Source organism: Bufo gargarizans, chromosome 4 (genome assembly GCF_014858855.1).
Source record: "Bufo gargarizans isolate SCDJY-AF-19 chromosome 4, ASM1485885v1, whole genome shotgun sequence".
NCBI classification, from domain to species: Eukaryota; Metazoa; Chordata; class Amphibia; order Anura; family Bufonidae; genus Bufo; species Bufo gargarizans.
This window is the reverse complement of record NC_058083.1, coordinates 523700242-523721635: the sequence shown is the minus strand read 5'-3', so window position 1 is coordinate 523721635 and position 21394 is coordinate 523700242. Positions and strand designations below refer to the sequence as shown.

At 44.7% G+C, this 21394-nt stretch overlaps 1 protein-coding gene across 1 annotated transcript in view; it reads right to left on the bottom strand.

Annotated features, from left to right (window-relative positions):
* Positions 1-21394, bottom strand: part of LOC122936253 (calpain-13-like) — a 139431-nt gene that overhangs the window by 82193 nt on the left and 35844 nt on the right. Inside the window, exons 3-4 of the mRNA XM_044292369.1 lie at positions 2239-2308; positions 1460-1578 (exon numbers count right to left, since the gene is read on the bottom strand). Coding sequence (XP_044148304.1) covers positions 1460-1578; positions 2239-2308 — 189 coding nt within the window. The remainder of the gene's footprint in view (positions 1-1459; positions 1579-2238; positions 2309-21394) is intronic.

The following is a 21394-nucleotide window of genomic DNA, read 5'->3' as shown; positions in this document are numbered from 1 at the left end:
AATTATCCAGACTAATCCAGGTGTGAGGACAAACAAAACTCTTCTTAAAATGGGATTAAGACTTCTAGAGCTGAACTGAAAAAACACCTGACGAGGCTCCTGCGGGTGATACGTCTGCCTCATTACATCAACTGATACTTATAATTATTATACGAAAAATTCTACTCATTATGGGTAAGGATTAACAATCAATTATCTCTTTAAATGACTTCTGCTCCCTAATTCTCTCTTTTACAAATTGCAGTAAAAAAATTGGAACTGCATCTAAGAGGATTATAAGATAAACATTCTACTTGATACAATGTTGCGACATCCCAGAAGATCAGATTGGTAGGTCTACTGAGTTCCATTTATAGGATAGAATGTGTCCCCATATCGGTCCATACATAGGCCACCCTATCAAATGTGATCTAGTGTGAGCAAATGTATGTAAGAAGGCCAGAAGAATGTATTTAAGGAGGCCCGAGATTTCTGTTATTAAGGGTCATCTCATCCCTCTCTTGTTTACCTAAGTTGACTCTCAGATTGACTCAGTACAGCGCTGTACAACATGGTGGCTCCTTTATAAGAATACATTTCAGTATGTGGCCCCTTGGACAAGTTCCTCTAGCAAAAAGGTTTTCCAGAACCACTGTTTAGGTGTTTTTGGACATCCTACAGATGTAAGAGATGTGATTGGGCTCCTCCTGTTTCTCATTCAAGCAAGTGTCTATTCTTGACAATCCCTACTGGTCCCTTGATAATAAGTTGATCATACAATGTCTCAATGCTGGGACCCCCAGAGATCTGTTTTGATCAGTGTGGAAACCTGGAAGTAAGTGCACAATTTCCCTACAGCGCCCCCACAGGGGAAATGAAGCATTACACAGTGTACATTCATATCATTAGGTTATCTGTGTAATACCGGACAGGTCCCCCAGAGAGAGAGAGATAAAAAGATGCTATTTATAATCAATCTCCAAAAGGTCCTGAACAGAGGACCCCACCTCTATTAACTCAAAATTTCCTAACAGGTATATGAAAATTGTTTTTCCAAATTGGATGACCCCATTCGGGCTTATTTTTCTTGGGACGCTTCCTCCATCATTCTTCGTTTCAGTGATGAGGACTTTAGAGTTGTCTTGAGGTGTCTTGGAGGAGCACAGCAAAATATCTTCACATGTGACCTCTAATGCTTTGTTAAGGCAGCTCTGTTGACTGCTCAGTGGTAGGACAGGATTTGTACCCTTCCCCGGTCTAAAGGGTTCCATCACGTAAAGTCGAAGCTAAATCACTGTTAGAGAAACCTGAGAACTGCTGTCGGTTTCAGTCCAGGTACATGCGCCTTAGGGGTATCCTCCAGCAGCACTGGGAATATGACGTCAGTCTATGGTGAACCTCCCCCCATAGTATCTCTGCACTCAGTCACTGGCACCCCATGCTGCCCAATAAATATCCAACAAAACTATTCACCACTTACCCTGAAATGAAAGATTCCAGCGTACTTGGACGTGAACTCCTGATCTTTGGGAACAACATTTTCCAGAAATTTTCGATGCAAAGTTAAAGCCCCAACAGCAGAGAGAAGCCAACAGTCTCCTGTAGAGCAAAAATAAATCTTGTAAGGATCTTATTAGATGTTGCCGGAACCAAAGATTCAACCATAAACATAAGAGATGCTACGGCCATAGTTTCCGGTGGCTCAGGGTCTCAGGAAGTCACGCAGATTCAGGAAGGAACAACACAGAAGCCACATAGAAAATGAAATGGTAAAATTATTTCTCCTTGCAGCCACCAGCAGGTGGAGCTCTTTACATAAATATGTCTTGTTAGCACTGATGTCAGTAGCAGTGTATTAATTTGTATACTGTGAGCTCCCCCTATTGGTGGCCTCAGGTAGACAGAATTGTATCAATTTATTCTATGTCTGTGTATGGCTTCGCCTCATGGAAAATTCGTCCGTGAGGAATCTGTGTTTGGTCCGTGTGTCCGTTTTATGTATTCCACAGACACTACTGGTCACTGGTCAGCTGAAAAATAATATCCAGGTAACCACTGTAGCCACTGACAGAAAACAAATGCTATCTGTATTCCGTCAGTGGTTTTTCATGGACCCATAGACTTCAAGGGGCTTGTTTGGTCTGCATCACGGAGAAAAGTGGTGCCTGTCTCTGTGATTTTTTCTATTGACCCACGGTTATGATGATTGGTATTATGCAATACGCAGCTATTATAAGTAGAACCATAAAATATTCCTACCTATTTCTCCTTGCATAATGTCAAATATGCTGGCCCCATCTACCAGGAACCTGGCGTCTCTCTGAAGCTCCTGATAACAGAAATGAAAATGCTGGTGTAAGAACAGAGAATTTTGAGAAATGGAAGATGTAGTAATTCATTATAAAATATCCATGTGTTATCTGTGACTATCTATCTATCTCCTATCTATCTCTCTATCTCTCTATCTATCTATCTATCTATCTATCTATCTATCTATCTATCTATTATCTATCTATCTAATATCTATCTATCTATCTCATATCTATCTATCTATCTATCTCATATCTATCTATCTATCTATCTATCTATCTATCTCATATCTATCTATCTATCTATCTCATATCTATCTATCTATCATCTATCTCATATCTATCTATCTATCTATCTATCTATCTCCTATATCTATCTATCTATCTATCTATCTATCTATCTATTATCTATCATCTATCTCTCTATCTATCTATCTATCTATCTATCTCATATCTATCTATCTCATATCTATCTATCTATCTATTATCTATCTATCATCTATCTATCTATCTATCATCTATCTCATATCTATCTATCTATCTATCTATCTCCTATATCTATCTATCTATCTATCTATCTATCTCATATCTATCTATCTATCTATCTATCTCATATCTATCTATCTATCATCTATCTCATATCTATCTATCTATCTATCTCCTATATCTATCTATCTATCTATCTATCTATCTATCTATTATCTATCATCTATCTCTCTATCTATCTATCTATCTATCTCATATCTATCTATCTATCTATTATCTATCTATCTAATATCTATCTATCTATCTATCATCTATCTATCTATCTATCTATCTATTATCTATCTATCTATCATCTATCTATCTATCTATCTATCTATCTATCTATCTCCTATCTATCTATCTATCTCTTATCTATCTATCTCATATCTATCTATCTATCTATTATCTATCTATCTAATATCTATCTATCTATCTATCATCTATCTATCTATCTATCTATCTATCTATTATCTATCTATCTATCATCTATCTATCTATCTATCTATCTATCTATCTATCTCCTATCTATCTATCTATCTCTTATCTATCTATCTCATATCTATCTATCTATCTATTATCTATCTATCTAATATCTATCTATCTATCTATCATCTATCTATCTATCTATCTATCTATTATCTATCTATCTATCATCTATCTATCTATCTATCTATCTATCTATCTATCTATCTATCTCCTATCTATCTATCTATCTCTTATCTATCTATCTCATATCTATCTATCTATCTCCTATCTATGTGTGTTTGCAAAATTTCTTGCAAGAAATACAAAGACAATGATACAAATATACAGTACACATGTCCCTGGAGGCAGCTTTTATGACCATAATGAAAGTCTCCATTCTTTATACTCCATTTAGAGCTGAGGTTTGATACAATGCGATTTATTTTTTACTTTTCTTTAAATAGTGTCTGTCAGGAGATATGTACCTATGAAACTGACTGACTTGCTGCATTTGGGCACATAGGAACATGGGACCAACACAGATGCCTTCAGCTGCCAAGCGCACATGTAACAGGTCAGCCAGTGTCATAGGTACAAAACTGCTGACAGATGCCCTCTATAAATGTGTACACCCTCCCCCAGTCTATCACTGACTTCCTTTATTACTGATGACATCATTGGAGTTTGTTACTTTTTTTATCAGTGAGATATGGCTTTGTGTTTATTCTTCTCCAGAACTGTAACTTCCTCATATGCACTTAAAGGGGTTGTCCTGGTTCAGAGCTGAACCCGGACATACCCATAATTTCACCCCCTGATGTTAGCATTGGAGCATTTCATGCTCCGTTGCTCTAACTTGCCCTGCGCTGGATCGCGCAGGGCAAGGGCTCTTTTGTTTACAATAACACACTGCCGGGCGGAGGCTTCTGCCCAGCAGTGTGTTCAGTAACGTCACTGGCTCTGATGTGCTGGCTTTAGCGCTGCCCTAGCCGTTTTACAGGCTAGGGCAGCACTAAAGTCCGCCCATCAGTGCCAGTGACATCATCAGGCTCACTGCTAGGCTGACTCCTCCGCCTGGCAGCCCTAAGGAGAGCCCGGTTCTTCACCGGAACTCCAGAAAATGCCTTCGCCCTGCGCAATTCAGTCCAGGGCAATGGAGAGCATCGGAGCATGAACTGCTCCGATTGTCAGTTCAGGGGGGGGCTGCCTGGGTGAAAATGGGGATATGTCCGGGTTCAGCTCTGAACACAGACAACCCCTTTAAATCATCACATAAAATTAACCTTGTATCATCTTATGTAATAATACTACATATTGTTTCTGAGAAACAGGATGACCATCGACCCAGAAGATTGTAAATCTGGCTTCCAGGACAGACAACATTCACTACACTCATGAATGTGGAGATCTTGAAGGCTGCCTCCATCTTCACAACTACTTTGTATCTTTTGCTTTAATGCAGCTAAAATTAAAAAATAAAGCAAACTTTGTGCATAATATTCATAAAAATCAAATCTTCTACTCTTTTGTGTGTGCAGCTCTTATTCAGACCTATGTGTCTCCATAGCAACAGACAACAAACAAACCTTGTGTAGTCTGATCCTGTAGTCTTTGTCCTCCATGTTTTTCATGGTTCTTGCTAACTGTACAAATACGTTAGTAAGCCTTCCCATGCCTGGTGAATGCTTATTCGGCTGAACGCTTTCTTTCTTGGCCCCCCCCCCCATACACCTGCACCCTTGGCTTAGCCAAGCATGCATGTGTCCTAAATGGGGAGACACAAGAAAGATACCGCCAGACTCATCGCCCTGTCCGATCCTTATTACCTGCGACATCTGTCTTCGGAGGAAAGTCCTGATACATACACTTTAGATGGATGTCCAGTCCGCAGGTTTGACAAACATGTATCTATAGTGCATGTCCAGCTTCAGAGGTAAGGGCTAAATGGAAGTAAATAGGACTATGGAATCAAATGACACAGGGTCTGTTTGTAGTCTGTTACCATGGTGACACATAGATCTGCAAAGGAACTGTAAGCGCAAAACAATAGTTTGCAAAGTTGCTTCACTTTTCATTTTAGAAGCCCTGAGACAATATAAAAAGGAGTTGTGTAGGTTGCTGGCGAATGCGGAATCTTAAGGGTTAATGAGCGTGGCTTGGGAGCAATCATATCCCTGAGGGCCTGTGGTGGTTTAATGGTTAAAATACTTTTTATTAATGGTGGTCTATGGGTTGTGAAGAGGTTTAGCCATGGGGCCCCTTCATATGTATCTGGCTACATAAATACAAGCGTGAAGCTCAGACTGGAAATCTCGGCCGTGGCACTCCATTGCTAACACTCTCCCGTCACATTAGATTTCATATTCAGGATTCTCACAATAAGTGCAGATTGTAATCTGCGCCTCTCAATTACAGAGGAGATTTTCATCAGTATCTTATTCAGAGGTGAAGTGATTATTTCACTTGCTTTCCTTTGAGAAGCCGCCTTCGTCTAATAACTGAACTGTACTCAGCGCTCTCCTTCATCGCTTCTCGAGGGACTGAGAAAATATCACTTGTGATTTGCAACTTCTCCAGAGAAACTTTTACTTTGCACATCTTGTCTGAGAAGATCCACAGGGCGAGAGACCTGATACACAACGGCATTCATTACACACTCTTACAAAATGCTTTGTACACTGTAGACATTTTGTGTAAAACCTACCCAAAAAGCACAATAATAATGTCATATAATTCCTAAAAAGACAACCGTACAGATCTAGATTCCCATACAATATCCATCACATAGCATTGTATTGTGTAGTGTCGACAAAGAAGAGCCAAATAATGTGCATATATCAGTATCATATACTACTTATACAACATGAACACCAGGTGCCGTGGTGGGAGTAGGGTGATTACCCCTGTGGCGAAACCAACCTCGCCACTGGGTTTTGGAGGGGCCTGTTTGCCAGCCTCTTGCCTCAGGATTATGGTCCATACTAACTTTGAAGGAGAAGATAGTCCGGCCGCACAGCTTAAATCTGTGGAACTGTTTTGGGCAGGAAAGCCATGCTTGCGGCCGGCCAAATGTGACTTCCATGGAATTCGGGAACCCCTGCTCGGATCTGGGTCATTTTTGAATAGGTTGTTCACCCAGATCAGAGCTATCCATGGATGTATACATTATGGGGATATGTGGGGTTTTGAGGTGTGTGACAGAACCATCTGTCTTTGGAATTGTATTCTATGTTATGCGAGGGTACCCAGATAGCTATGCCATGAAATTAAAGACTTTGGCTCCATGTCGATTTTATTGTATTCGTGTAGTCTGAGTGCCATTCACCTAATGATATGCACTCCGACTTGAGCTATCTGGGGATATTTTAAATGTCTGTGTTTACTGTAAGAGTTGTGACATTGTATGTTTAAATGGTGATTTCTGTCCTGTTGTCTCCACATGTGTATTGGCGATTTCCCTTTGTCCTGAGAGATAATTGAATTGCTCCTCGGGTGTCTCCAGGGCAGAGAGGAGGAAACCATGATGCATTGTGGGTATGTATTGTGTCTGTGTAACCTTAATTGCTGCATATCTGTCCTGTGTCACAGTCTTCCATCTGGTCCCCTAGGGGAGTGTCCAGCAGATGGGGACCTGCATAAATACGGGCGGGTAGCCCCCAATAAAGTGTTCCTGTTTTACATTCAACATAGAGCCTCGTCTCATGTGTGTGGGGATTGCTATACGTGTACACTCCCCTGGCTATTACTCCTAGCTCTTGTAAGATCTGTTCCTGTTCCTGGTTCCTGTGGTGGTATCGGTGTCGAGCGGAGTGCTTGGAGTCCTCGGGAGGCACTGGGAGCGTCCATTAACGGAGGTACCCGGTCGGGGTGCCAGAAGATCCTTTACAACCCCTATTGAGTATATGATCATCTTGTCCGCTTCCCAGTTTTTTATTACTTCTAAAATGATTTACATCCAAGCATTTGTAAATTTGCTAATCTTCAATGTAATATTTTTAGCTCATTTAGCTTCCTGTATTTAAGATCCTGTTCGCTCATTATACGGCCATTTTATTTATTTCTTTTTTTAGGTTACATTACATTAGTATACAGATCCGCATTGAAATAAATTAAATTCTTCACACACTATTAACTTCATTCTAAAACGCCTGAAAAGTAAAAAGACAATAAAAAAAATAATTCTCTGATTCATGCTTAAAAACACACACAAAATTGAAAAGCGCAGATCATTTTACAGAGCATTAATCCCTTTAATCCAGTCCAGGGGAACATTAAAGGTACATTATTCATGATACATGTACAGCCTGCGGTCCCAAGAGAAATAAGGATAAGTCAAATACTGAATGTGGCCGAGAAATCAGAGAAAATATGGATCATAACATAACACGGAAAGAGGCAGGAATAGAAGCATTTCTGTGATTATTTTAAATATACGAAATTGAAAATAAATTATATAATATATATAGTAATATTGTACAAGATACAGTTGATTTTACCCAGTATACCGTAAGTATATAATACTGTTCCTAATACTAGAGGATTACTATAATAGTGCTTCCTATGTACAAAAATATACTATAATACTGTCCCCTTTGTAAAAAAAATATATAGCTACTATCATACTGCCCATATGTACAAGAATATTGCTACTATAATACTGCTTATATCTAAAAAATTATAACTACTATAATACTGCCTCCTATGTACAAGAATATAACTACTATAATACTGCTCCTATGTACAAGAATATAACTACTATAATACTGCTCCTATGTACAAGAATATAACTACTATAATACTGCTCCTATATACAAGAATATAACTACTATAATACTGCCTCCTATGTACAAGAATATAACTACTATAATACTGCCTCCTATGTACAAGAATATAACTACTATAATACTGCCTCCTATGTACAAGAATATAACTACTATAATACTGCTCCTATGTACAAGAATACACTACTATAATACTGCTCCTATGTACAAGAATATAACTACTATAATACTGCCTCCTATGTACAAGAATATAACTGCTATAATACTGCTCCTATATACGAGAATATAACTACTATAATACTGCCTCCTATGTACAAGAATATAACTACTATAATACTGCTCCTATGTACAAGAATATAACTACTATAATACTGCCTCCTATGTACAAGAATATAACTACTATAATACTGCCTCCTATGTACAAGAATATAACTACTATAATACTGCTCCTATATACAAGAATATAACTACTATAATACTGCCTATGCACATGAATATAACTACCATAATACTGCTCCTAGGTACAAGAATATAACTACTATAATACTGCCTATGCACATGAATATAACTACTATAATACTGCTCCTAGGTACAAGAATATAACTACTATAATACTGCCCCTATAAGAATATAACTTCCATAATACTGCCCCTATAAGAATATAACTTCTATAATACTGCCCCCTCTGGATAGAATTGTGGCATTTTGCATCTAGGGCTATTTTCATACGTGGCTGGTGTTTCTCTGTAGTCCTATAGACAGATGATATTTCGGGATTATTATAAATCTCATATTTAGGACACATCACAATGTTCAGCAGGTGTCAGTTATTTCCGGTTAATGGTTTTGTTTCCCGTCTTAGTTCCTCCTGTTTCCATATTTATATTTTCAGCTCCAGTTTAATGTGGTCTTAAATATTTATTAGATGTCACATAGAGTTCTGTCTCCTCAAACACAGTCTCATGCAGATTGGAGATACGGCAGGTAAGCAGCGCAGCCCACGGCTCAGGCTGGAGGTCACCTTCAGGAGGAATTAATTGGTGACTGCTTTCTCATTACATAACTGTATAGATTTATGATGTGCACTGAGGTGGCGCGTCTCAGGTCCAGCCGGACAGCATCATATGTAAAATATGAATTCTAAAGATGTAAATTTTTCCCTGCAATAAACTATACCTGAGATATGGAGGACGGAATACCCTAAGGTTACTTTGGTCTGAGGTCATCTCGGCAGAGCCTTCAAGAGTATGAAGAAAGCTTTCATTCATGGAAGTCCAACTTGAGCTCCTCAAATATTTTGTTCATTAGGTACACAAGGATGCACATGGACGATACAACTGATTTCATACATGAAGCTCATTGGAGTTTAGTGGGTCAAAAAAGTTCCCTGCTAGTATTACTACTATGATTAGAGCCCAATAGAGAGCTGGGGACATTATCGTGGTCATATCAATCCAACCCAGTCTCTGATGAAAGCTGACAATCTTTGCAATGTCTTTCTTGAGTAGGCCTTTTCCTGGGAAAGGAAGTCTTTCTTGTCCAGAGTGGTGGACCTCTCTCCATAAATTTCAGAGTGGTAGACCTCTCTCCATGAAGTTCAGAGCGGTAGACCGCTCTCCATGGAGTTCTAAGTGGTGGACCTCACTCCATGATGTCCATATCTCCCTGTATGAAGGTTATATATCCTATAGAGAGGTTTAGAAAATGCCAAAAGCTCCATTTCATGTCAAGAAGTCATCAAAGGTCTTCAAAACCTGACGTCCAATAACTTTGTAGACTTTTCTTATTCGCATGCAAGGTCCTGAAGTCATAGAATGAATTCTTAACAAATGATGTAGTTCTTGGCATCTTCTAAACACCCATAATAGTACATATGGATAGGAATTGCCTTTCAGGATTATACTTTTTCAAAATCCAAAAGTCTAGCAGCTTGGAGGGCTGGTAACCAACATAGCGTTGGAAGGTGGTGGACCTCCAGCTGAAAGCCAGTGGAGTGACTTGCTACAGAAATAGCTTATTTTCTCACACTAGGTAATCTAGTTGTGCCAGGATGACATCTTAACATCATAAATCCCACTCCCGAGGAGTCTTATAGATGCAGCAGAGCTGACACCATCATTTATCACTTCCTGATATCATCTTGGTCAAGCTGTGCTGTCCATAGGGAGGCAGGTCAATCTGCTAAGGTATCAAGTTAATTATAGCTTCAGCTCTGCTACTTTTTTTTGCATTTGAATATGGTAGCTCTAATGAATCTTTGGTTAATGGTGCGGTAAATAACTCTACCATTGTCCCAGGAGTCAGTGAAGTTGAATTTTCCTATTTTGCATGTGATTTTGCTGTATTATTATAAGGTCCTAAGAATGACATGAAAAGCAGCTCTTGGCAACCCATATCAAGTTTTTTTAGATGTAGTGAGATGCATTTCTGCCTTTTGAGAGCGTCTTAAGCTTTACAACAGATGGTGGATTTTGCTACACTGCGATGGTAAATGGAGCAGTACGACATATAGCGTTGGGGGTGGGGGAGGGGAATCTGAAAGTATGAAGGGTAAGCAGACCTTGTGAAATAAACCTCTATCGAGAGACGTGTTGTGAAGCGGAGGCTCTGCCCTGATCTTCACACAACTTCATTTTACTGACAGATCCCTGTAGGGCTTTGATGCAAATGATAAACATGCAAACGCTTTGCGGGGCGCTCAGCGTACCTTAAAGTGCAAATTCTGCAGTGAAGGGAAAACAGCCTGACAGATGCACTTTGGTTAGTGCTGCCGAGGAGAAGACCAAAGGAAAAGGAGAAATATCACTCTGGGTTTGTTATCATGTTTGTTTGTTAAGGTGCATGTAAGATCAGGCTGACAAAATAACACGTATGTATGTATGTATGTCTAATTCTGCATCAGTACCTGCATACATAGCCGCCACAGGCCAGTACAGGGTATACTGCTGTCAGGGGCCCTACCAACTCAGAGGCCTGTCTGTCAGTGTCCCTTCTGGAAAAATAGCCATACGGCCAGAAAAAAATTAAATACTGCCCACCGACAGATGACCACCCATAAATACTGTCCACCAATCCTCTGCTGCTACGCTCTCTGCTGCTCTCCACTTCCTACCCCAAGTTAACATGTCGGAAATGTCAGGAAAGTCCAGCCCAGGCCATCACTGAGTGTCCTAGCTCTACTAGTGACGGAGTGAGCCTTTCCGGGCATTTCTGATATATTGAGCTAAGATGTGAAGTAGAAAGCAGATGGAACTGGAGCAGCAGCAGTAAAGGAACTTGACCTGTTTGACTTTATCCTCTAATGATAATGAGTCCTCTAAAGGGAATGAGATGACTCTATTGACCCTGCTTTCCAATGGTAATAACGTAAGTCTGCTGACACCTTTCTCTAATGCTAATGAGATGACTTCTCTGACCCAGTCCTCTAATGATGATGAGATGACTGCTGATCCTGCCTTGTAAAGATAATAAGTCTTGTGACCCAGTCCTCTAATGATACCCAGATGACTCTGCTGACATTTATCTCTAATGATGTTGGGACGACTCTGTTGACCCAGTCCTCTATTAATAACGAGATGACTCCTATGATCCTGCCTTCCAATGGTAATGAAGGAAGTCCGATGACCTTGTCCACTAATGATGAGATGACTCTGCTGACATTGATCTCTAGTGATAAATATATGATTCTAATAATAATGAGATGACTCTGCTTAACTGGTACTGAAAACATTCTGCTGACTAAGCTCTCAATAGAAATTCACGGAAAAAGATAATAGGGTGTGCGTCTAATATATAAATACGGGTCACTGCCTGAAATAGACGCTAAAAACAAAATAATAAATCTTTATTGAAATAACGGGTTAAAAAGAAAATCAACACCCAGAAGAACAGGCCTAGATGTAACAAACGTCTCCTCTACACACCGAAAAGCGTCTCCCCTGGGGTGGGGTAGGTGTAGACACCGAGAAGATAAATAGGTAAAATTGGATTAGACTGGGGCTGCTGTATGCAGGAGCGGGTGATGCTCTACAGGAGGCCACCTCAATAATATGACAAAAGCCAACCAGAAAACCGACACCCGAAGCTACCAATATACCAAAAAAATTGCTGCCAGATACTAGCCATCACAGCCTAGACGGTACATATCGTGTGCATAGGTAGCACAGCACAGAGGATATGTGCTAGGAGTATTGTAAACAACAGCAGGAGATGCCACAATATACGGTGACTAAATCTAGTACCATCCACCTTTGGTGAATACATGGCAATCACCTCTGTATTCGAGCGCAAAACCCCTAAAAGAAGCCTATAGTCCCACAGTCAATGTGTCTCTTGATCTAGGGACCTATACTACAAGTGCACAATTAACATGTCCCCAACGAACATCTAATATTGCATCGCTAAATGGCGCATAGCCGGGGACCCAGAGACCAATTGATTAATTTGTACGCTCAACGCGTTTTAACAAATGAGTATCATCAGGAGCCGAGGACATACAAACACATAGGCTAAGATTATGTCTGCACTGGTACAGCGTGGTGCGGCGTCCGGCGCGCGCACCGCAGGACCAGCTGATAAAGGGAAAGGCGCGCCCATAGGGCGAAACAAGTCGCGCAGCTGTAGCCAATCGGGTTGTAGGAGCGGGACGAGCCTCCCTAAGCTCCGCCCTTCCCAGCTGAAGCCCAGCGGAGTGTGCGCTTCACTATAGTAACAAACATATGTGAAGGAGGGAATCCCAAGCGGCAAAAGGCAAGTCGCAAGGGTAGGTGGAACAGGAGGGGAAGAGGATGGGGGAAGATGAAACACAAAGATGAAAAAACAAAACTATATCCCCAAAAGCATGGGATAAAATGATACCCACGCAGTAGCCAAAGACAGATAGCAAAAATAGGGGTAGAAGATAATAAAAAGACGAGGGGATAGCTATCAGCAACGCAAATCAATAAACATGCAAAACAGATCTGCTCATTGAGTCCCCTCGGTTGCATGGTATCTAATCGAAAGATCCATTGAGCTTCTTTCCGGAGGAGGAATCTGTCAAAGTCGCCCCCTCAGGGAGAAGACCGAACCTTCTCAATCCCCTGGAAGCGCGGCACCTTGACATCACTGTCACCATGTGTCACGACATGTCGCGCAATAGAGGTGTCTCTGTCATTGCGCACATCACCATCGACCGTATATAGTATGTTTTATGATCCGACATACCCATGAAAGGGTTACCAGTGCCAATGAAATCACAGGCCACGCAGTTACCACATCTGAAGGTGCCGGTTAGGTCGTGGGCTAGCCAAGTACGGGGAGTGGATGACTCATACAGGCTGTGTACAAGACTGTCACGCAAATTACGACCCTGTCTAAATGTAATTGATGGGACGGGCCCAACCAGATGACCAATATCGTGGTCCATCTGCAGGATACCCCAGAACTGTCCCAGTATCTGCCGCACCTCTTGATGGGCAACATCAAATGTGCCCACAATGCGGATGGTATCTTTGGTCTCAGCCCTAGATCTCGGTAGTAAGAGGGATTCCCTGTTACTGCCTAAGGCGTGTTGATAGGCGGATTTGAGTACCTGTCGCGGATACCCCCGCCATTGAAACCTGTTGGCAAGGTCACTGGCCGCTCTTTGAAAATCCGAGATAGTGGAGCAATTACGTCGGACCCGTAGGAATTGGCCTTTAGGGATGCCACATTTCAGTGGTTGTGGGTGCCAACTGTCCCACCTTAATAAGTTGTTCGTAGCGGTGGGCTTACGAAATAGATCAGTCACCACACTACCATCTGACTCCTTGATAATGCGTAGATCTAAAAACGTAATTGTGGTCTCATGTATCTCTGAGGTAAAAAACTGGCCTAAGTTGTTAGTGTTCAAGGCCTCCACAAAACTGGCAAAGTCCTCTCTGGATCCTTTCCAAAAAATAAGTATATCATCGATACCTGGCACATAAATCAATTAGGGCCGACCACTTTCCCATACCTTTGCCAAATACGATCTCTCTCTCCCACCAGCCCAGGTATAAGTTGGCATAAGTAAGGGCACAAGGGCTACCCATGGCCACGAACCTGAGCTGACTAAGCTCTCAAAAGATAATGAGATAACTCTGTTCAATCTGCCCACTAATGATAATGAGATGAACCTTGTCATTTGACGGCAATGCTGACACCTCAGTTGATAATGAGCTGCCCTGTAACAATAATTTGATAGCTCTGTTGACCTCCATGCATTAATAATAATAGTAATAATAATAATAATGTGATGACTGCTAACCCTGCAGTGATGAGATAACAATGATGAAATAACTGCTGACCCAGGCCTTTAATGATAGTAAGTAGAGTTGAGCGAACACCTGGATGTTCGGGTTCGAGAAGTTCGGCCGAACATCCCGGAAATGTTCGGGTTCGGGATCCGAACCCGATCCGAACTTCGTCCCGAACCCGAACCCCATTGAAGTCAATGGGGACCCGAACTTTTCGGCACTAAAACGGCTGTAAAACAGCCCAGGGAAGGGCTAGAGGGCTGCAAAAGGCAGCAACATGTAGGTAAATCCCCTGCAAACAAATGTGGATAGGGAAATGAATTAAAATAAAAATTAAATAAATAAAAATTAACCAAAATCAATTGGAGAGAGGTTCCATAGCAGAGAATCTGGCTTCCCGTCACCCACCACTGGAACAGTCCATTCTCAGATATTTAGGCCCCGGCACCCAGGCAGAGGAGAGAGGTCCCGTAACAGACAATCTGGCTTCATGTCAGCAGAGAATCAGTCTTCATGTCATAGCAGAGAATCAGGCTTCACGTCACCCACCACTGTAAGAGTCCATTTTCATAAATTTAGGCCCAGCACCCAGGCAGAGGAGAGAGGTCCCGTAACAGACAATCTGGCTTCATGTCAGCAGAGAATCAGTCTTCATATCATAGCAGAGAATCAGGCTTCACGTCAGCCACCAATGCAACAGTCCATTGTCAGATATTTAGGCCCAGCACCCAGGCAGAGGAGAGAGGTCCCGTAACAGAGGATCTGGCTTCATGTCAGCAGAGAATCAGTCTTCATGTCATAGCAGAGAATCAGGCTTCACGTCACCCACCACTGTAAGAGTCCATTGTCATAAATTTAGGCCCAGCACCCAGGCAGAGGAGAGAGGTCCCGTAACAGACAATCTGGCTTCATGTCAGCAGAGAATTAGTCTGCATGTCATAGCAGAGAATCAGGCTTCACGTCAGCCACCACTGCAACAGTCCATTGTCATAAATTCAGGCCCAGCACCCAGGCAGAGGAGAGAGGTCCCGTAACAGACAATCTGGCTTCATGTCAGCAGAGAATCAGTCTGCATGTCATAGCAGAGAATCAGGCTTCACGTCACCCACCACTGTAAGAGTCCATTGTCATAAATTTAGGCCCAGCACCCAGGCAGAGGAGAGAGGTCCCGTAACAGACAATCTGGCTTCATGTCAGCAGAGAATTAGTCTGCATGTCATAGCAGAGAATCAGGCTTCACGTCAGCCACCACTGCAACAGTCCATTGTCATAAATTCAGGCCCAGCACCCAGGCAGAGGAGAGAGGTCCCGTAACAGACAATCTGGCTTCATGTCAGCAGAGAATCAGTCTGCATGTCATAGCAGAGAATGAGGCTTCACGTCACCCACCACTGCAACAGTCCATTTTCATAAATTTAGGCCCAGCACCCAGGCAGAGGAGAGAGGTCCCGTAACAGAGGATCTGGCTTCATGTCACCAGAGAATCAGTCTGCATGTCATAGCAGAGAATGAGGCTTCACGTCACCCACCACTGCAACAGTCCATTTTCATAAATTTAGGCCCAGCACCCAGGCAGAGGAGAGAGGTCCCGTAACAGAGGATCTGGCTTCATGTCACCAGAGAATCAGTCTGCATGTCATAGCAGAGAATCAGGCTTCACGTCAGCCACCACTGCAACAATCCATTGGCATATATTTAGGCCTAGCACACAGGCAGAGGAGAGAGGTCCCGTAACAGACAATCTGGCTTCATGTCAGCAGAGAATCAGTCTGCATGTCATAGCAGAGAATGAGGCTTCACGTCAGCCACCACTGCAACAATCCATTGGCATATATTTAGGCCTAGCACACAGGCAGAGGAGAGAGGTCCCGTAACAGACAATCTGGCTTCATGTCAGCAGAGAATCAGTCTTCATATCATAGCAGAGAATCAGGCTTCACGTCAGCCACCAATGCAACAGTCCATTGTCAGATATTTAGGCCCAGCACCCAGGCAGAGGAGAGAGGTCCCGTAACAGAGGATCTGGCTTCATGTCAGCAGAGAATCAGTCTGCATGTCATAGCAGAGAATCAGGCTTCACGTCACCCACCACTGCAACAGTCCATTTTCATAAATTTAGGCCCAGCACCCAGGCAGAGGAGAGAGGTCCCGTAACAGAGGATCTGGCTTCATGTCAGCAGAGAATCAGTCTGCATGTCATAGCAGAGAATCAGGCTTCACGTCAGCCACCACTGCAACAGTCCATTGTCATAAATTTAGGCCCAGCACCCAGGCAGAGGAGAGAGGTCCCGTAACAGACAATCTGGCTTCATGTCAGCAGAGAATTAGTCTGCATGTCATAGCAGAGAATCAGGCTTCACGTCAGCCACCACTGCAACAGTCCATTGTCATAAATTCAGGCCCAGCACCCAGGCAGAGGAGAGAGGTCCCGTAACAGACAATCTGGCTTCATGTCAGCAGAGAATCAGTCTGCATGTCATAGCAGAGAATGAGGCTTCACGTCACCCACCACTGCAACAGTCCATTTTCATAAATTTAGGCCCAGCACCCAGGCAGAGGAGAGAGGTCCCGTAACAGAGGATCTGGCTTCATGTCACCAGAGAATCAGTCTGCATGTCATAGCAGAGAATCAGGCTTCACGTCACCCACCACTGCAACAGTCCATTTTCATAAATTTAGGCCCAGCACCCAGGCAGAGGAGAGAGGTCCCGTAACAGAGGATCTGGCTTCATGTCAGCAGAGAATCAGTCTGCATGTCATAGCAGAGAATCAGGCTTCACGTCAGCCACCACTGCAACAGTCCATTGTCATAAATTTAGGCCCAGCACCCAGGCAGAGGAGAGAGGTCCCGTAACAGACAATCTGGCTTCATGTCAGCAGAGAATTAGTCTGCATGTCATAGCAGAGAATCAGGCTTCACGTCAGCCACCACTGCAACAGTCCATTGTCATAAATTCAGGCCCAGCACCCAGGCAGAGGAGAGAGGTCCCGTAACAGACAATCTGGCTTCATGTCAGCAGAGAATCAGTCTGCATGTCATAGCAGAGAATGAGGCTTCACGTCACCCACCACTGCAACAGTCCATTTTCATAAATTTAGGCCCAGCACCCAGGCAGAGGAGAGAGGTCCCGTAACAGAGGATCTGGCTTCATGTCACCAGAGAATCAGTCTGCATGTCATAGCAGAGAATCAGGCTTCACGTCACCCACCACTGCAACAGTCCATTTTCATAAATTTAGGCCCAGCACCCAGGCAGAGGAGAGAGGTCCCGTAACAGAGGATCTGGCTTCATGTCAGCAGAGAATCAGTCTGCATGTCATAGCAGAGAATCAGGCTTCACGTCAGCCACCACTGCAACAGTCCATTGTCATAAATTCAGGCCCAGCACCCAGGCAGAGGAGAGAGGTCCCGTAACAGACAATCTGGCTTCATGTCAGCAGAGAATCAGTCTGCATGTCATAGCAGAGAATGAGGCTTCACGTCAGCCACCACTGCAACAGTCCATTGGCATATATTTAGGCCCTGGCACCCAGACAGAGGAGAGGTTCATTCAACTTTGGGTAGCCTTGCAATATAATGGTAAAATGAAACTAAAAATAGGATTGAATGAGGAAGTGCCCTGGAGTCCAATAATATATGGTTATGGGGAGGTAGTTAATGTCTAATCTGGACAAGGGACGGACAGGTCCTGTGGGATCCATGCCTGGTTCATTTTTATGAACGTCAGCTTGTCCACATTGGCTGTAGACAGGCGGCTGCGTTTGTCTGTAATGACGCCCCCTGCCGTGCTGAATACACGTTCAGACAAAACGCTGGCTGCCGGGCAGGCCAGCACCTCCAAGGCATAAAAGGCTAGCTCTGGCCACGTGGACAATTTAGAGACCCAGAAGTTGAATGGGGCCGAACCATCAGTCAGTACGTGGAGGGGTGTGCACACGTACTGTTCCACCATGTTAGTGAAATGTTGCCTCCTGCTAACACGTTGCGTATCAGGTGGTGGTGCAGTTAGCTGTGGCGTGTTGACAAAAGTTTTCCACATCTCTGCCATGCTAACCCTGCCCTCAGAGGAGCTGGCCGTGACACAGCTGCCTTGGCGACCTCTTGCTCCTCCTCTGCCTTGGCCTTGGGCTTCCACTTGTTCCCCTGTGACATTTGGGAATGCTCTCAGTAGCGCGTCTACCAACGTGCGCTTGTACTCGCGCATCTTCCTATCACGCTCCAGTGCAGGAAGTAAGGTGGGCACATTGTCTTTGTAGCGTGGATCCAGCAGGGTGGCAACCCAGTAGTCCGCACAGGTTAAAATGTGGGCAACTCTGCTGTCGTTGCGCAGGCACTGCAGCATGTAGTCGCTCATGTGTGCCAGGCTGCCCAGGGGTAAGGACAAGCTGTCCTCTGTGGGAGGCGTATCGTCATTGTCCTGCCTTTCCCCCCAGCCACGCACCAGTGATGGACCCGAGCTGCGTTGGGTGCCACCCCGCTGTGACCATGCTTCATCCTCATCCTCCTCCACCTCCTCCTCATCCTCGTCCTCCTCGTCCTCCAGTAGTGGGCCCTGGCTGGCCACATTTGTACCTGGCCTCTGCTGTTGCAAAAAACCTCCCTCTGAGTCACTTCGAAGAGACTGGCCTGAAAGTGCTAAAAATGACCCCTCTTCCTCCTCCTCCTCCTCCTCCTGGGCCACCTCCTCTTCCATCATCGCCCTAAGTGTTTTCTCAAGGAGACATAGAAGTGGTATTGTAACGCTGATAACGGTGTCATCGCCACTGGCCATGTTGGTGGAGTACTCAAAACAGCGCAACAGGGCACACAGGTCTCGCATGGAGGCCCAGTCATTGGTGGTGAAGTGGTGCTGTTCTGTAGTGCGACTGACCCGTGCGTGCTGCAGCTGAAACTCCACTATGGCCTGCTGCTGCTCGCACAGTCTGTCCAGCATGTGCAAGGTGGAGTTCCACCTGGTGGGCACGTCGCATATGAGGCGGTGAGCGGGAAGGCCGAAGTTACGCTGTAGCGCAGACAGGCGAGCAGCAGCAGGATGTGAACGCCGGAAGCGCGAACAGACGGCCCGCACTTTATGCAGCAGCTCTGACATGTCGGGGTAGTTGTGAATGAACTTCTGCACCACCAAATTCAGCACATGCGCCAAGCAAGGGATGTGCGTCAAATTGGCTAGTCCCAGAGCTGCAACGAGATTTCGCCCATTATCACACACCACCAGGCCGGGCTTGAGGCTCACCGGCAGCAACCACTCGTCGGTCTGTTGTTCAATACCCCACCACAACTCCTGTGCGGTGTGGGGCCTGTCCCCCAAACATATGAGTTTCAGAATGGCCTGCTGACGTTTACCCCGGGCTGTGCTGAAGTTGGTGGTGAAGGTGTGTGGCTGACTGGATGAGCAGGTGGAAGAAGAGGAGGAGGAAGCCGAGAAGGAGGAGGTGGCAACAGGAGGCAAAGAATGTTGCCCTGCGATCCTTGGCGGAGGAAGGACGTGCGCCAAACAGCTCTCCGCCTGGGGCCCAGCTGCCACTACATTTACCCAGTGTGCAGTTAGGGAGATATAGCGTCCCTGGCCGTGCTTACTGGTCCACGTATCTGTGGTTAGGTGGACCTTGCTACAGATGGCGTTGCGCAGTGCACACTTGATTTTATCGGATACTTGGTTGTGCAGGGAAGGCACGGCTCTCTTGGAGAAGTAGTGCCGGCTGGGAACAACATACTGTGGGACAGCAAGCGACATGAGCTGTTTGAAGCTGTCTGTGTCCACCAGCCTAAATGACAGCATTTCATAGGCCAGTAGTTTAGAAATGCTGGCATTCAGGGCCAGGGATCGAGGGTGGCTAGGTGGGAATTTACGCTTTCTATCAAATGTTTGTGAGATGGAGAGCTGAACGCTGGCGTGTGACATGGTTGAGACGCTTGGTGACGGAGGTGGTGGTGGTGGTGTTGGTGGTACATCCCCTGTTTGCTGGGCGGCAGGTGCCAACGTTCCTCCAGAGGCGGAGGAAGAGGCCGAGGCGGCAGCAGCAGAATAGGCCGAGGCGGCAGCAGCAGAAGAGGTAGCAGGGGGAGCCTGAGTGACTTCCTTGGTTTTAAGGTGTTTACTCCACTGCAGTTCATGCTTTGCATGCAGGTGCCTGGTCATGCAGGTTGTGCTCAGGTTCAGAACGTTAATGCCTCGCTTCAGGCTCTGATGGCACAGCGTGCAAACCACTCGGGTCTTGTCGTCAGCACATTGTTTGAAGAAGTGCCATGCCAGGGAACTCCTTGAAGCTGCCTTTGGGGTGCTCGGTCCCAGATGGCGGCGGTCAGTAGCAGGCGGAGTCTCTTGGCGGCGGGTGTTCTGCTTTTGCCCACTGCTCCCTCTTTTGCTACGCTGTTGGCTCGGTCTCACCACTGCCTCTTCCTCCGAACTGTGAAAGTCAGTGGCACGACCTTCATTCCATGTGGGGTCTAGGACCTCATCGTCCCCTGCATCGTCTTCCACCCAGTCTTGATCCCTGACCTCCTGTTCAGTCTGCACACTGCAGAAAGACGCAGCAGTTGGCACCTGTGTTTCGTCATCATCAGAGACATGCTGAGGTGGTATTCCCATGTCCTCATCATCAGGAAACATAAGTGGTTGTGCGTCAGTGCATTCTATGTCTTTCACCGCTGGGGAAGGGCTAGGTGGATGCCCTTGGGAAACCCTGCCAGCGGAGTCTTCAAACAGCATAAGAGACTGCTGCATAACTTGAGGCTGAGACAGTTTCCCTGGTATGCATGGGGGTGATGTGACAGACTGATGGGGTTGGTTTTTAGGCGCCATCTGTGCGCTTTCTGCAGAAGACTGGGTGGGAGATAATGTGAACGTGCTGGATCCACTGTCGGCCACCCAATTGACTAATGCCTGTACCTGCTCAGGCCTTACCATCCTTAGAACGGCATTGGGCCCCACCATATATCGCTGTAAATTCTGGCGGCTACTGGGACCTGAGGTAGTTGGTACACTAGGACGTGTGGATGTGGCAGAACGGCCACGTCCTCTCCCAGCACCAGAGGGTCCACTAACACCACCACGACCATGTCCACGTCCGCGTCCCTT